Genomic DNA, 16,473 nt, shown 5'->3' on the forward strand with positions numbered 1-16,473 from the left:
CGCTCCGGCCACTGAGTGCCATCATTGTCTCCGCTTCTCTCTCTCCTCCCGCTGAAACGTCTGCGGTGCTCTCTCTGCCTCTGTGCATGAGAATGTGTCGTTCGGACTCGTTCCCGTTTTCTCAGGGATATCCCCTGTCCAGTTGTGGCGGGCACACGCCGCAGAAAACTTCTCCGATGTTTTCCTCAACATGTACCTGAACATTTCATATTAAATGAGACAGCTGAAAGAATATAATAAGTACTAGTTCCACCACAGTTTGTTACGTACGTAACTCTCGTTTGTGTTGTTTTGTGACCTTGGCGACACTGTTGAGGTGACGACGAAACTCAAACAGTTAAACACAGTAACAGATTGTGGCAGTGGTAAACCAACAACTCTATCCTGCCAGGTGAAAGTATTGTTTTTTTGATAACAAGGCCGTTCCCAATTCGAAATCGCAGACTAATGACCGGGTAGAGCAGTGAAAATGGACCAAAATACTGCAACTTTAGACTAATATTGATTTTTCTTAAATTGGCCTTTCTTTTACGTGATGGGAATACAAGTTGTTCCTAACAACAGGGTTAGTCTGCTTCTATAACCGACAATGTGTTGAGACCCACCACCTATCTACTGCAGGCCGTGTGCTGAATATATATATATATATATATATATATAAAACCCGAACACAGCCCCACTTCAAATAATCTAATCAATACCACGTCTTTAACCTCGGACCAGCCAAAGAGGCAGCTAAGGAACTCAGATAATATATTGCCAATACACTGTAAAGGAACAATGTGTGCTTTCTGAGACACACACACATACACAGTAATTGCAGGAACGGGCGCACATTCAGATAAAGTCAGGCAAAAGCTTGAATAATTCATTGCATGACTCCTCCTCAGCCAACCCATACATCCCTCCCCCAGTACCTGGAGCCTCGGCTGATAGCAGCACACAGTGGAGAAATGAATTACAGCACTCAGCCCTCCAGTAAAAGGTAAATCACTCAGCGAAGACGCAGCCTGTGTTCTTTTATCAGGGCTGAATGAGGCTCCAGGTTGTTTCTGACACACTGATGGTATCTCTGCTCGGTCGGGACAGGATTGTGTGGGTGTTGATTTGTCTGTGTGCGCGTGTGTGTGTAAGGGGTAAGGGGCAGTTACAATGTTTGTGTGGCTACATCATGTGTGTGTGTTGACGGAGAGTTTGTTGTGTGTGTGACAGGCTGTTGATTTAATTTTTTCTCATATAGAATGTAAACTGTATGAAAATATATGAAAACTGTCAGACTCTCAGTACTCTCATACTATACGCTGTATTATTTACAGAGAAAATCAACTAAATGTGAGTTATCAGGCTTATAGAGTGTGTATAGAAAATACATAATGTGTCCAAACACTGTGGTTATGCTATTATAGGAAATACAAAATAACATCTGTTGCAAGAATAGTTTTTTCTTGTAGTGTATCTTGTGTAATTTGTCATAGTAAGATTAGAAGGAACATGAAGTGAAGCAAAATCACAAATACTGTCACTTGCCTGATAAAGAGTTTGCAATAATGCCAGCGACACAAGAAAATCAATACATGGAGATTCACTCCTGATTGATAAAGTGATTTTGTAATTGTAAAGAAATGTAATCCGGACTTGTTTTGCGAAGATAGAATGTACTGTTTTACATGTGTTCACTACAGTCTTCAAGCAGTTTGCTTTGTAACTTTGCCCAGATACTACAAATTCAGAGAAAGTTCACTCTTCCCCTCCGGCACATTATTAAGGAGTTTCCACTCCTCTTTAATACTTAATCAGAGTTTAAATTCAGTGCCAGTACATTCTGAAGTGGCTCGAAGGTTATGTTTCCTAACTGCGTCCGTTCTCAAGCGTTCACTTGGTGCTTCGGGGCTTTTAAACATGACAAATTCTTTGTTTGAATATGGTAGCTGGAAGGGTATTTACAGTACATGTCATTAATTTTTCGTTTCTACTCGACAAAAAGAAGTAGTGTGTGTGTGTGTGTGTGTGTGTGTGTGTGTGTGTGTGTGTGTGTGTGTGTGTGTGTGTGTGTGTGTGTGTGTGTGTGTGCGCAAGCGTGCACGCACACTCAGGGCCCTAACTTGGTAGACTACGCCGAATCCGCCGGCTGTCAGCGGAGCGCAAAGTGCGCCGTCGGCGGATAAAGTCAACGGGGCGTGTCCAGAAAATTGTCCTAATTTCGTGAACCAGGCGCAGTCACGCCTCCATCCCGCCCACCGGCGCAGGTGGCGCAAGAGAGAGGAGAGAAAGTGGGTTTAACCCAGCTGAGCGCAATTTGACCAATCAAATGAACACCTCTCCTTTTTTTCAAAGAAGGACACTGCTACATTAACATGATGAAATACATTTTATTTCCTGGCCTCAATACTAAACCATAGTGAAGCAACAATGTATATGACTGCATTTTGAAATAAATAATCTCTTGTAGAGCTTGGGGAGCCAGACAAATGAAATTAAAATGCAGACACCCTGCATTTAGCGGCTACATACAGACTTTGTAGGGAAAGGGAAAATCTGTTTTTATTTGTGTGCATCATAACTCTTAAAGATACATTTGGGAAAGCACAAAGAATTACAGGTGCCAATCACTCAGCGCAGCTGCACAGCGGAGCTGGGTGAGTCTACTTAGGACTGCTGGTTCAGTTGTCATCAGATCGATGTCCTCTGAAATGATTCCCTGTAATTCCTATTCCACACATGGCATTCCGGCCATCCCAGACGAAGGATAATCATTTATGAGAGAATGGTGGCGACATCTGCTATCTGCTCCGTCCTCCGCTCTGCTTCACGTGTTGCCAGCATTCTTACCCCCCTCCAAAGGCCGCTATGGTCAGCCAGACTGTCATACATATGCAGTGTTTTTGCGCAGGAGCACACCAACAGGTTGCTTTTCTGTAATCTAATGCATTAGAAATTAAGGTAAAGAAACAAAATATTAAATCAAGTGGATCAGCAAAACTTCTGCCTCATATCTGCTTTATTAATGCCTCAAATCAGGTTTTAAAATGTATTGAACTTTTTACAGTGCGCATTTGCGCAGCGTACCTCTCACTCACACTCCGCGCACTCGTTTCCCTGATACACACGCCAACACACACAAAATAGTTGTATTATTAACTGTCAATAATAATCAAGAACATATTAAAATTAGTAAAATAAGTCTCCCCGGTTGCGCACCAGGACGGACACCTTCCCACACCGACCCGTCCTCACCCTGCTCATTTTATTCTGGGACTGCAGGCTCAACAGGACAAAGGTATTTATTCAGAAAATATGTTCGTTCTAAAATTAATTTTTGGAAACGAAAAATACATGGTTTGCTGTACTTTAATGGAGGATATAATATTTTACCTGAATCTGTAACTGGCACATCTGGAGACGCTGCAGTGCCCCTGCTGTCAGTACCGTGTTCACTGTTGTGCTCAGATTTATTACATTAGTTTAAATAATAATAATAATAATAATAATAATAATAATAATAATAATAATTTTACACCATTTTATGTTATTATTATTTAGTTGTAAACTGACAGCAGCCTACAGTAATTCTCTACCTGGAGGTGACGCGTGAGCGCTTCATGCGCCACTGCAGGTTCTACGCTGGACTGTACAGCAGCTGGAGGTCGGTCGGGTATTTTTGGGGCAGCAGCATTATATTTGTTTCGCTGTTTGGCGCGCGACTGTTCTGACTCTGATTCAGAACATTCCTCCTCTTCACTCCAGTCAAGATCGCTGATGTCCGACACGTCTCCGCCATCCGATTCCCCCTCACTGACCTCCTGTATCATTGCTAAAGCTTCTTCCACCTTATATCTCTTATTTATGCCTGTTTTTACAATCTTTCTTTTGGGATTTGCTTGATATTTTTGGCCATCTGTCTGATTGTCTGCTGTCAGAGCTAGCCCCCTGTTCAGATGCGCATGAACCAAAACAAATCAATCACAGAAGAAAAAAAAAAGCCCCGTGAAGTGCATCTTTTTAATCAGTCTAATAATAATAATAATAATAATAATAATAATAATAATAATAATAATAATAATAACAATAATAAATAAATAAATAAATAAATAATAAGTCTCACAGACCACTGTTGGCCTTTGGAGGTATAAATGCTTTGTAATATTATCTGTGTTATTGTTAGGACCTTATTTGCTTCAGAAAAACATACAAGACACATATTTAGGAAAAGTCAAAGAACTAGAGGACAGGGGAATTATTTTTAACAGATTTATTTGAATTCTAAAAACCCAAATGGTCTGTCAGATCGTCTTGGATGTTCTAGTGCTAAAGAAGATAATAAAAACAATTATGTGGTTCATGAGTGATTTTGTGTATCTTTCATGACACTGACAAGCTGAAACCCTGCCTCTGAGGTTTTCTCAGACAAATTATCATCAGATCCTCCTCCCCAGCCTGCTCACACCTTCCGCAATAAACTCTCACTGCGCCAGCTGATTCTGTCGAGCCCTCCCCCTGGTGCGCCGCCACGCCCATCTCGGCGCAAGTGCAGCAGACCGGTCAGAAACCCTCTTCTGCGCCTGTCGAAAATAGGAATGCGCTGCCTCCGCCGCTGATCATCGCCAAGTTGCGCCGTCAAATTAGAGCCTACAGTCTTCAGCTTCGTGTTCACGTATCTGTTTGATACTTGTTCTGTTTGTTTTAAATTGAAATAATGTCTCAGCCTCTTGGTTTCATTTGTTTGTATTATCTCCCTTTTTGCCAATGCCAAAGTGCCAGAGCCACTTCCATTTTTGTCGTTTCTGACAGTACGGCAAAGATAAATGCCAAAATTACATTAGAGGGATTTACAACAGTCCAATTCTATGGTCACAAGCACATAGACACATTATTAATTGAATTAATAACATTTCTTTTCATCTCATTGTTAAAACCAAACTGCTTTAATTAAAGTAAGCGAGCAACTGTTGAAAATTAATTCTGGCATTTGCCCATTTACTTTTTTTTTTATGAGCCTGTTTCTGTACTAGTTCAGAAAGCCAATTTTTTTCATAATAGCCGGCCTGTAGAATTTGGACATAATTTCAAATACAGTTAAAAAGTCAATACAATGAAGTCAGCAAGAAAGAGCTTCTGCTCACATTCTAAATCTGAAGAGGCACTCACGCTCCTCTCCTCTCCCCAGTGCGGACGAACGGTTCGATGCCACCTTCCACACTAACGTGCTGGTGAACGCGTCGGGTTACTGCCAGTACATCCCCCCGGGCATCTTGAAGAGCACCTGTTACATCGACGTGCGCTGGTTCCCCTTCGACGTGCAGAAGTGTGACCTGAAGTTCGGCTCGTGGACCCACAACGGCTGGCTTCTGGACCTGCAGATGCTTGATGTGGACACCTCCACTTACATACCTAATGGGGAGTGGGACCTTGTGGGTAAGAGAGCATCTGTGTGTGTGTGTGTGTGTGTGTGTGTGTGTGTGTGTGTGATTTTTATTACAGGCATAATTATCAGGACATATTATTCCATAGGTGTCACTTTGTCATTCATGTCAAAGCCATAATGTCTTTGCAATTTGTCCATATAAGCCTTGGAAGCCATGTGTAGCTGTGTGACACATTGCAGTATTTTCTTTCTTTCTTTCTTTCTTTCTTTCTTTCTTTCTTTCTTTCTTTCTTTCTTTCAGTTATACAGTTTTCTCTACAGATTTTATGATAATAATCTTAACCCATCACTAATGTGACTTTAATAAATCATACAGAAGGAATACCTCGATAACTGTCTCTCAGGGAGACGTTTTTCTGTCATTGGGCTATAAAGAATTAGAATGTCACTGCTTGGTTTACTTTACTCCTGAAGAGGGAGGTATTGCACTAATTTCAATGAGTTCAAATTAATGTAAATAGGTAACAATATACTGATCAAGAAGATGCCTTACAGGTGGCAGTGTGAAATATTCATGATCACATAAACTGCCCTTCTGGGTGACAAAGCTTTGTCACTGCCCTGAGCATCAAGTGCGGTAAAATTAAATGCTGTTATTTATAAACGTTTTGGGTTTTTGTAGTTATTGTTATTGTACCACCATATTTGGATAGGTATAGCTGGATGAACTGGAACAGGGGAGATTTTCTGGAAGACCTACCAAGCAGGGTGTTTCCAGCTGGGACGGAGGAGAAAAGGAAGGCAGTGCCGGAGGCCCCGGGGTGACGGTTAGCTGGAAGTGGGTGTCAGACAGGGCCAGATGGCATGCAATAGGAATGTTAGACACTCTAGCAGGCGTGTAGCCAGGCCATATGTGAGTACAGCAAACCACATCCCCAGAGCAGGAGCTGAAGGTGAGAAAGTTTCTGCCAGGAATTAAACAAATGGACAACTTTTAAAGACATTTTCAACATTCAAAATGAAAAAAAAAGAAAGCAAAAATGATTCTTCATTCTACTCATCCATTTATATAGATATGCAGCACTTATAGGAATCTAAATCTTGGCATTGATCAGGTGATAAATGCTGTGTTGTGTCTGTGTGTGCTTCTTCCTTAGGCGTGCCAGCCAAGCGTAATGAGCTGTATTACGAGTGCTGTAAGGAGCCCTACCCTGATGTGACGTTTACGGTCACTATGCGCCGCAGGACTCTCTATTATGGATTAAATCTCCTCATTCCCTGTGTGCTGATCTCAGGCTTGGCTCTGCTGGTCTTCCTTTTACCAGCAGACTCTGGAGAGAAAATCTCTTTAGGTGAGAGAGACGTGCTGAACATACATATCGTGTTTTGTGTTTTTTTTTTTTTACAAAAATGTATGCATTGTTTATATTTGTGTCATTCCAAAGTACTTTTATTGGAAGCATTTATAAGCCTTAAACTTTTAAAAGGTTGAAGATGTCAAGGTTTATGTAAATTATCTCATAAATATGCATGAACACATACACAATGTGTGCTTCCATGTTTGAGCATGCATGTGTTTCTTTAAAAACATGCATAAAAATCACACACCTAGCCATGAAAACATGCATCATGAATCACAGCGAGTAAAACGAATTTGGAAATAAGAGAGCTGCCGCTGAAGCCTTTCTGTCGCTTGATGGATAGCCGTCTGTCTACGAGCAGCCACGAGAAACAAAGTCAGAGTGTGTTTCCAGACCGTGGCGCTTAAACCTGCCTTGGTGATGTCAGAAGAGCCGCTCGCTGACAAATAGCAGTAGTCATGAGAACGTAACTGATTACATACATAAGTAATTACAGGAATAATTTTATACATCAGTGACCTTGATCACGTCATTATTTATATGCTCATGATCTCTCCCTGTGTCTCTCTCAATCTCTGTCTCAAGGCATCACCGTGCTGCTGTCGCTAACTGTCTTCATGCTCCTGGTGGCAGAGATCATGCCTGCCACATCCGACTCTGTTCCTCTCATTGGTGGGTTATATTTCTGTGTCTGTGTGCTTGTAGTAGTGTAAAGTCAATGTCAGAGGGAGCCAAGAATAAGTTTTTACAGCTTATGAATTTTTTTTTTCAAACATATGGCAGAGATAGCAGATTTGTACTCCACTTCTGCAGTCAAAACTGGCAAAATCTCACCTGCTGAGTGCACTGTGACAACTAATAAGCACAGTAATGGAATTCATATAGGCATTAAGTTATGACTAGTGAATAAGCAATGTTAATTTTACCTCCACCTCCTTTGAACAAGTTAGTTTTTGCAGTGATACACATCTCCCAGTGCTCCTGCCGCTCTTGCATCCCTGGAAATTTGATCTTGACGATTGTCACGCACCTCAACACTTCATGCTGAGTTTGTGAATATAGATATGTTTCATGGCATCAAACCTAAAAAATATGATGAAATGTTGACCCAGAATGTGATGCTAATATTTGCTACTGACAGTTCAGTGAAGTCTTAAGGCGAAAAAAGACAGTCCAAGCATGAAAATGACAAACAAGCTTGGCTTTCATCTCCAGTAATTATCTTCAGTGTAAAGATATGAAGGGGGTCTCGGGGTCATTCTGGGTCTTTTTATTCATATTCTTGGAAACTTGTAGCTGGGTTTGTTTGACCGGCCATGTCAGCCTGTATCTATGCCCAACAGGAACAGCCATAAAATGGTTTAATAGCATTTTCACTGATTTTCGTTTATTACTTTTTGAGCCTAAAATGCATTTGAACAGATGGCAAATGGAGACAAAGATTCCTCACGAGCAATATAAAATACGGTTAAAAATTGATTAAAAAAAAATGTCCACATATTTGTGCATCTGATCATGTTTTTGAGAGTTAACGCTCCTCACTCAGCTGTCATCCCTCAGTGTTCCTCAGGACACAAAAAACTTGTGTGAGTGGGTGCGTGTGTGTGTGTGCATGTGTATGAGTGTGTGGTTGTAATTGAAGGGGCCTGCACTTTAACACAGCTGCAGACTGAAGGTCTGGTTATTATGATTTTTAAATTAAAAGGTGATGTATCATGTATTTCCATGATCTCTTCCTGACTTGCTTCCATAAAGAAAATATCAACGATGAGATAAAATTCTGAAATGTTTCATTCTTCTCTTTTCATTTCTTAGTTTTGCTTTAATTGACCTAAAGGTTTATTTTTGTTCTTCTCCTCATGTCTGGTCTCTCTGCTCGTTTCCTACAATACTATTAAAGTTCCTTCAATAATGAAAACATCCCTTCTCAACCAGGTCATATGTATGTCTTGCACCCTCTCCGTTTCTCTTTTTCTTTCAAATTTTACTGCTTTTATTCACCATCTTTGAGCTCAAGTGTGCATCTTTTGCCTGTGGCGATGTAACTTATTGCAATTTGAGCAGGCTGGCTTTTCCTTTCATGCTAAAAGTGTGAAATCAACCCACTTTTCAGTAATAGCTCAAAATCTGAACTTCACCTGGAAGTACATACTCGTAATACGTGACCTTGAGGTTGTTAAAAGCCCAAAAAAAAAAAAAAAAGCCAAAAAGCAAGTCAAGCAATGAAATGTCTGACCTTAGTTGTAACTCTGATCACGTTCTTGTTTTTGTTCCGTTAACAGCTCAGTACTTCGCCAGCACCATGATGATTGTGGGGATGTCTGTGGTGGTGACAGTGATCGTGCTGCAGTTCCATCATCATGACCCTCACGGAGGCAAGATGCCCAAATGGGTGAGTGACGAAAAAGCTTATTTTAGGGTCATCGTCATTGGTACAAATTTTTTGTTTGTATGTCACAGTCGCAGGAGGCACAGCTAAGATATAGACCATAATTACAAGATTTAATCAAAAACCAAAGTCTGTATAACCAAAACCAGCAAAGACGCGCACAAATATAAGATTAAAGATGTCCAGACTCCCTATTTCCTCAGAGAAGAAGTTCTAATAAAGTGAAACACTAGGATTTTCAAACCATGAATAACCCATGTGTGTTTCTTTCTCTTCACATCACTCCAGGTTCGGGTGGTTCTGTTGAACTGGTGCGCCTGGTTTCTCCGTATGAAACAGCCTGGCGATGAGCGCAAGCGGCGTGGCTACAAGTATCGTCACGCCACCCAGCATCACTCCAGCACCAGCTCCATCGAGATGGGAACGGTCCCGAGCCTCACGGCCCCCCTGTCACAGGCGTCCTGCCCGCCGTGCCCCACAGGCACCTCCAACGGCTCCATGAGTCTCTACTTTGGAAACTACCATCCCATCGAAAGCCCGCACTGCCCGCCGTCCAGCGACTCGGGGGTAGCCCTGGGCGGACGTGCGCACGGCTCCCCCAGCGACGAAGCCGAGCCGCCAGGAGGGGTGAGCAGCGGAGCCGGAGGTCTGGGGATGGGAGTAGGACCTGGGATTGTGAGCATCCCTCCACCGGAGATCCAGCGAATCCTGGAGGAGGTGTCGTATATCGCCCAGAGGTTTCGGGACCAGGACGAAGCTGAAGCCATCTGCAGCGAGTGGAAGTTCGCAGCGGCGGTGGTGGATCGGCTGTGCCTGGTGGCCTTCTCGCTCTTCTCCATCATTTGCACCTTCACCATCCTCATGTCGGCACCCAACTTCATAGAGGCTGTTTCCAAGGACTTCACATAACTGGCTACAGCGAGACAAAGCGGAGGTGGCGAAGTGCGGAGAGACCATGAGAGAAAGTGGAGTGGTGGAAGAAACACTGTATCGTTCTCAACCAGCGAACTGGGCGACTATTCCCATACAACATGGAGCTGACACTGCTTCACAAGAAAAATCAATTGTTAAGGAAAAAAAGAAACCTCCTGTGATAGTTTAAAAGAAGAAAATATTGAACAAGACAGTTGACAATTATGACAACGATGTAACATCAGCACCTTCCAAATGATAGAGAGGCCCCCGAATTTAATTTAGCACTTCGTTTTCAGGACGTTTGACGTTTTCAAGATAACAAAGACACTGGAAGCAGCTGGAAAGTAGCAAAGAACACTATAAATATTTTTTACAATAAGGCATCAGTAATGGGGAAGATGTCAGTACAGCTAAATGTCTCCACCCAGAAAACATGTATATATATATCATAGTTTTATCTGTTCATTTGAAAACAGTCCTGTATGTTCAAGTCCACATCTGTACAAACACAATGTCTGAGATCACACACCAAACTGTTTACCTTTTGAACTCTTAAAATGGAAATCACAAACTGTCTCAGATGATGTGTCATCCTAGTGATGTTAGAATAGTTACTAAAATGAGATGTTTCACTGTGAATCTACTTCTTTTTGCCTTCACTCGGATCGAGAAAGCATTGCTTTGATACACCTGTGGGGCATACATTTGTTCATATAACACTTTAAGGGTCCTTCAGATTCCTTTTCTGGATCTTTTTTATTTTCATTTTAGGCACATTTTTCCATTTCATTTTATTTTCATTAGGCTGCCAAGCAACCTAAGTTGCATGGCAGCTTTTAATGCAGAAAATGTGCATTGAAGTGTGCTGTAACTCTTTAAACCAACTGACATGCACTATAGATTTAAGGATAAAGCAAAGGACAAAGGAGCTTTATTGGATCTGATGAGAGAAAACTTCTTTGTAAACCCCCTTTTTCCATAATATCACTGTGACGATATGCTGTGCTCCACAAAAAGCCCTTCTACTGTCAGTCTAGGTTTTGTGGAGTCAGTCAACTCACTGAAACTTGTAAATATGTTTACTTCACTTCCACCTCCCTGCACTCACATTTTTGTTGTAGCTGGAGTCATTGGTCTCTTTATCGCCATCAGTCTAAGTGTGAGTTGTTGCCTCTCTGTGTTAATAAAAGCCTATTTATTCTCTGTATGACAGGCTCTGCATAAATCTGTGGTGATAAAATGTGGAAGGACAAAGAGGTTTGCTTTAGTTCAGTTCAAACCCAGGTCATCTGGAAAATGTGATATTATAAAGTAATCATAAAGGAGGAGAGCAGCGTGTCTAACATGGAGAACAAGTTAAAGCGAAAGCTGTTCAAGGTTTCAGTTGCCTTTTGCCCTGTTTCAGCTATGCTGGCTCCAGACCCACACTAAACCACTGGAGATAAAGTGAGAGCACAAAGACAATACTTATGTGGGTGGAAGATTACTTGTAGTACTGGGAAGGTTATGGTGTCCAGTTTTTTTTTTGTATTATTCTAACTGAACAATAGCTCAAAACACCTTTCAGTGCAATAGCAACATTTGAGCAATGTGCCAGATCTTTATGTAGCTCACTAAACACCCATTAATACTTTTAAGTTGATTAAAATCAATTTACCAATTGGATCAGCGTGCATTCAGCTTTACTGAAAGCTGCCAAACAGACCAGCCAGATGCCTTCTGCGCAAAATGCAACCATTCTATTAACAACGGATAATAAGAAATAAGACATTTAAATGCCTTTGCCTCATTAATGTGGGCAGAACAATGGCATTTCAGTGCATCAAGACACAGTGTCTCCGTCCGTCCCTGCTCATCATCAGCAGCATTGGTCTAGAAATTGCATTTTGCTTTTGACATAACTTTTACTTACTCTTACATACAATCATATTATATGTGATAAATACTGTGTGGAGGGATTGCTTTTCTGAAGGTCCTTCAGATTTCCCCCAAATCCAAAGACATGTTTATGAGGTTAATTGGTGACTTTAAATGGCCCTTTAATGAATGTGTGTGTGTGTCTGTGGGAGATCGAGATGGACTGAGCGTGATGTGTCTTCTGCCGCAACGCTCAGTGATCCACATTTGAATAAAACTGAATATAGGGTGGTAAGCTAACGATGGGAGCAATGGGAGAATCTCGTTTGGACCAGACAAGTACAAACATCCTCCAGTTTGTACGAAAATGTGTCTCTTCCTTTTTCCGAGCTCTGGGGTTAGTGTGAAAAAAAAAGTCTTCAGTTTACAGTTGAAGAGGAGAAAACAAAGAAAAGAAACTGAAGAGGAAATAAAACAAAAGTCATAGCTAAAAAAACAAAAAAAAAAAACCTCACCAAGATTGCAGGAATGTGGGTCATGTTTTTCTTCAGTGATTTAGAAAATATGCTCTGATTTCTTTTCTTGTGAGGCCAACAAAGACGTCTTCTCCACTGCAGTTCTTTGATGTTTTGTGGATGAATTCCAATCAGTAAAACTGGTCCCAGATTTCAGACACAATGGCTGCCACTATTGTTTTTCCTTAAAAGATAAAGTTCTGGTAGAGTAAAGTATGCCGGCTTTTGGGCTGTTAAAAAATATTCAAGTTTTTAAGCCAAAAACAGCATTCTGTCTTTCAACATCACTGATGTTCTTTTTCCTGAACTCTTCACATCTCCGATGTATTTTGACTGTAAAACCTCAGCATTATAAGAGAAAAGAAAATATCTTAAAAGCAAATACACCAAAAAAACAGTGGCAAAAGCTGATGGGACTTGATAAATTTGAAATGTTTCTGGGAAACACAGTGATTTATACTGTAAGGTGTAGTTGTTAACAGCTGTTGCTGAGTTTTATTCATGAGGTTTTCGTCATCATATCGAAACTCCAGGGAGTCCTCACCCTGTTATGTTTTAGGATCTTGCAGTAATGTGACTGTGTTCAGTTACAGCGCTACGCTTGCTCTCTGGAGTTTGAAAAACTCGACTCAGTGCACACACACACTACAGCGCCTGTGTGACACTGGAGTACTGAGCTATGCCTCCTGAACCATGGCGGTATTCTAATCATTTATTAAGGGGGCATGGGAATAAAAACAAGTGAAAAGGTCCATGACAGAAGCAGATGAAAGCACTGCAGTCCCCTGCACGGCACTTTGAACAGGCTTAAAAAAAAATGCATGAGCCAAATGAAAGTTTTGAATCCAACCACTCTTTACTCTTTATCATCAGACATTAGTTATCACGCTGTAAAGCGGCTGCAGTAGGTGTGCAACTGTAGCCTAATACAATTGCACGGTTAAGCTGGGATGGTGCACTGAATTTAGAAGTGCAATAACGAGAAAGTATTAAACCTTCTGTGATTTCATGACCCATGAGCGCCGTTTCTTTGATCTGTGCTCACTGAGGTATCTGCTCGACAGTGTCTGCCCTACTTGTAAAGCTCACCAGGTTACATAATACCAAATTTCAATGAAGACATGTCAAATTATGCATCTGTGTGCGATCTTAAAAAGTGCAGTGAAAAAGAGGATATGTGACTAATAAAAAGACTGAACATAGAAAACATTTAAAAATGGCAAGTCGGAGGACCAAAGGAGTTACCCAGCACCGAATGCAATTTCACGATTCACTTCCATTTAATTTGAATGACTGCAAATAAAATATTTCTACTTTGGATATTTCTTCTTTGGGATTGAAATGGTGTGCTTAAAAGGGAAGAAATTCAGGGACAGATTACACTTCAGAGTGCCGGCCAGTCAGTGGGCCACACAAATAATATTACGTAACTGAGGATAAAGAGGGGATTCCTGCTTTAAGTATCAGTTACTCCTGGAAATGGTATAGGTTATTATGGGTCATGATAAAGCAGAAGCTGTAATATGCCATACGTTCAGAAGCTCTAAGATACCATATGTTGATGATCTGTGAATGTGCTTTATGCGTTTTTCCTGAAGGCTCTCAAGATATTACACATAAAGTTAATCTTCGAGACAAGTTCTCCAGTGTTTGGTTCTGTTAACCTTCACCACGCCCCAGAGGTATATAGTGTGTATGTGTGTGTGTGTGTGTGTGTGTGTGTGTGTGTGTGTGTGTGTGTGGGTGTGACTGCTGCTCTCGCCACCCAGTATCTGGATAAGCTGTAGATGATGGATGAATTTCAATTAAGTTTTAAGGGAATAACAAACATGTGAGGCAATTTTTAAGAACAATTCATGTTTTAATATATTATCACGTTATGCATGATTGTAGAAAAAAAGAGTGAAAGAAATTGTGGTTTCTGCCATCTGCATTTAAAGCATCCATTGTGCATTATGAACTGATCATCTTGTGCACGTGTCAGACATTCGAGTTTCTTGTTCTTCTGTGTTTGACCAAATGTTGTCATCCCATTCTGTCGAGCTCTACTGTGTCTTCCGCTGTGTTTGCCACAGTTGGTGTTCTGACCGCATGTACTGCCTCTCTGCTGCCATGTTTCTGAGCCCAACCTGTCTGACAGATTCTGACAATTCCAATCAAAACTCTGATTTCTGTGTGACTGTAGAAAACGGAACACAGTGGTAATTGTGTTTTTAGAAAACAGTGATCTTCCAAATCAGTGTAACCCTCGTAATTATTCAGGGATTTGGGGGTTGCGCAGAAGTCCCTCGCCACGTCTTGCATTTTAATTAGAAATCCGTTTGTTCATATCGTCCACTGAGAGGTAAGAATTTCAGCCGGGACCTCAGCACAGCAGCAGAGGGAAGATTGTGGCTCAGTAACTAAAGAACAACAATCACATAAAGGTAACAGACTGTGTCTATTTTTTTTTTTTTTTTGTGGTTCTAATTGCAATTGATTTATTAGAAAAGGCAGATGTGGTGACAAAGAGTAAAATCCTGTTGGAAAACCATGTTTAGTCATTTGATCATCCTATTAGAGCAGATGCTTGTACCCCAATCTAATCAACACCGGCTGGTTTTCTCAGCAAACCCCCAGCGAGCATGATCAGATCATCTGCTGCCAACACTGAAGTGTGAGAGAAAGTCAGGCAGTCCTTCACGTGAAGAAGACTCTGGCATGAAAACATGTGAATGAGTCTCGTTATTGTTGTTTCATGGCATTCATTTTTGGATGTCCACTTTCACATAAACACAAACATGCCTGCACACCATCAGCATGAACACATGAACACAAGCTGTGCCTGTCGGGATCTTCTGAGAGCAGACTGGATGATTGTAGAGGGTCAAACTGCTGAGCTCAGCTTCCAACTGACGTCTGCATCACGGGGAGTAAAGGACTTTTGAGGTAAAATATATATATTCTTAGTTTTATGTCTTTGAATACAAATTAAAACACTTAAAGGTGAATAATGAAACAACAGTCAGTGATTTTTCTGCAATCATTTTGTCTCGAAAAGCAATCCACCATCAGGCGAGAGAGTCGCAGGAAAAACAGAGATAAGAGCAAGAAAGTGATGAAATCCATAAAAGAGTTATAGGACGAGGCTCAGCCTTATTACCATCCAGTATGGCAATGACCTCCGCCTGCCGCACTGCTGGCCCAGCATTATTGTTTATAAGAAAAATGAAGCTCTCGCTGCATGTTTGCGTGTGGCAGGTGGGATTGCGTCTGGGTGGGTGGAATTGAGTTTATGGCCAGTGGGCGGGATTTGGCAGCAGCATCTTATTGCCTCCTCAACGCATCAACTTCAAGGCAGAAATGCTGGGAATCTCCCAAAGACATTATTGCTTCTCTTCCTCCAACTATGTCACAATCCAGTCCCAATCAATCCAGCGCTCCCACAATCCCCTTGGGCTGCCGGGGTAAGGAAACAAGCCTGCCGGTGCACTTGTCTCGCCAGATGATTGTGTTTCTCTGCTCTGTGTGCCGTTCGGTGGCCTGGCACTCCCAGTCCGGCTGTACTGGTTGCATCGTATTGTGTTTATATCTTGCGACTGTTGTGCATTTGCATAAATTTCAGTTTGCCGGTTTCAGATGAAAACGACTTGAACTCAACTCACTCACACTCAACATTCACGCCTGCAAATAATGTTCAAGTCACCAATTAACCTCAGGGCATGATGGGACTTTCCTGAAACTCAAACTAGGGTTTTGCTTGCCGTGTGGCGACAGCGCCAAACTCTACACCACTGTACAATCTTTCATGAATAAATATCAAAGACATTTTAAGAATTTTTTTTGTAATCCCCTCAACTTCTTTGAAGAATCAAGGATATTTTTTTTCCCAACAACCAATAGATTAATTTTCGTGACATATGGGAGAATTTTCATAGAGCCCAAAGCATGGATGTCCTCTGCCACTGCATGTTGACACCACCATCAGGTTGAATGTCATGCTTTTGGGTGAAATACAGCAGTATGCAGGGGAGGCTTGAACATTAATGAGGTAAAAATGGGATAAATATATCTCAACAGCAAAGAGACATGAGA

The 16,473-nt window shown here is 41.4% G+C and overlaps 1 protein-coding gene across 1 annotated transcript in view; it reads left to right on the forward strand.

Annotated features, from left to right (window-relative positions):
* The window catches only part of LOC115398330 (neuronal acetylcholine receptor subunit alpha-7-like), a 38,095-nt gene extending 28,015 nt beyond the window's left edge, over positions 1-10,080 (forward strand). Inside the window, exons 6-10 of the mRNA XM_030105039.1 lie at positions 5,165-5,412; positions 6,520-6,714; positions 7,309-7,395; positions 9,006-9,115; positions 9,401-10,080. Coding sequence (XP_029960899.1) covers positions 5,165-5,412; positions 6,520-6,714; positions 7,309-7,395; positions 9,006-9,115; positions 9,401-10,021 — 1,261 coding nt within the window. The 3' untranslated portion in view covers positions 10,022-10,080. The remainder of the gene's footprint in view (positions 1-5,164; positions 5,413-6,519; positions 6,715-7,308; positions 7,396-9,005; positions 9,116-9,400) is intronic.
* The last annotated feature ends 6,393 nt before the right edge of the window (positions 10,081-16,473 follow it).

The sequence above is a fragment of the Salarias fasciatus genome, chromosome 2, assembly GCF_902148845.1.
Source record: "Salarias fasciatus chromosome 2, fSalaFa1.1, whole genome shotgun sequence".
Classification (NCBI taxonomy): Eukaryota; Metazoa; Chordata; class Actinopteri; order Blenniiformes; family Blenniidae; genus Salarias; species Salarias fasciatus.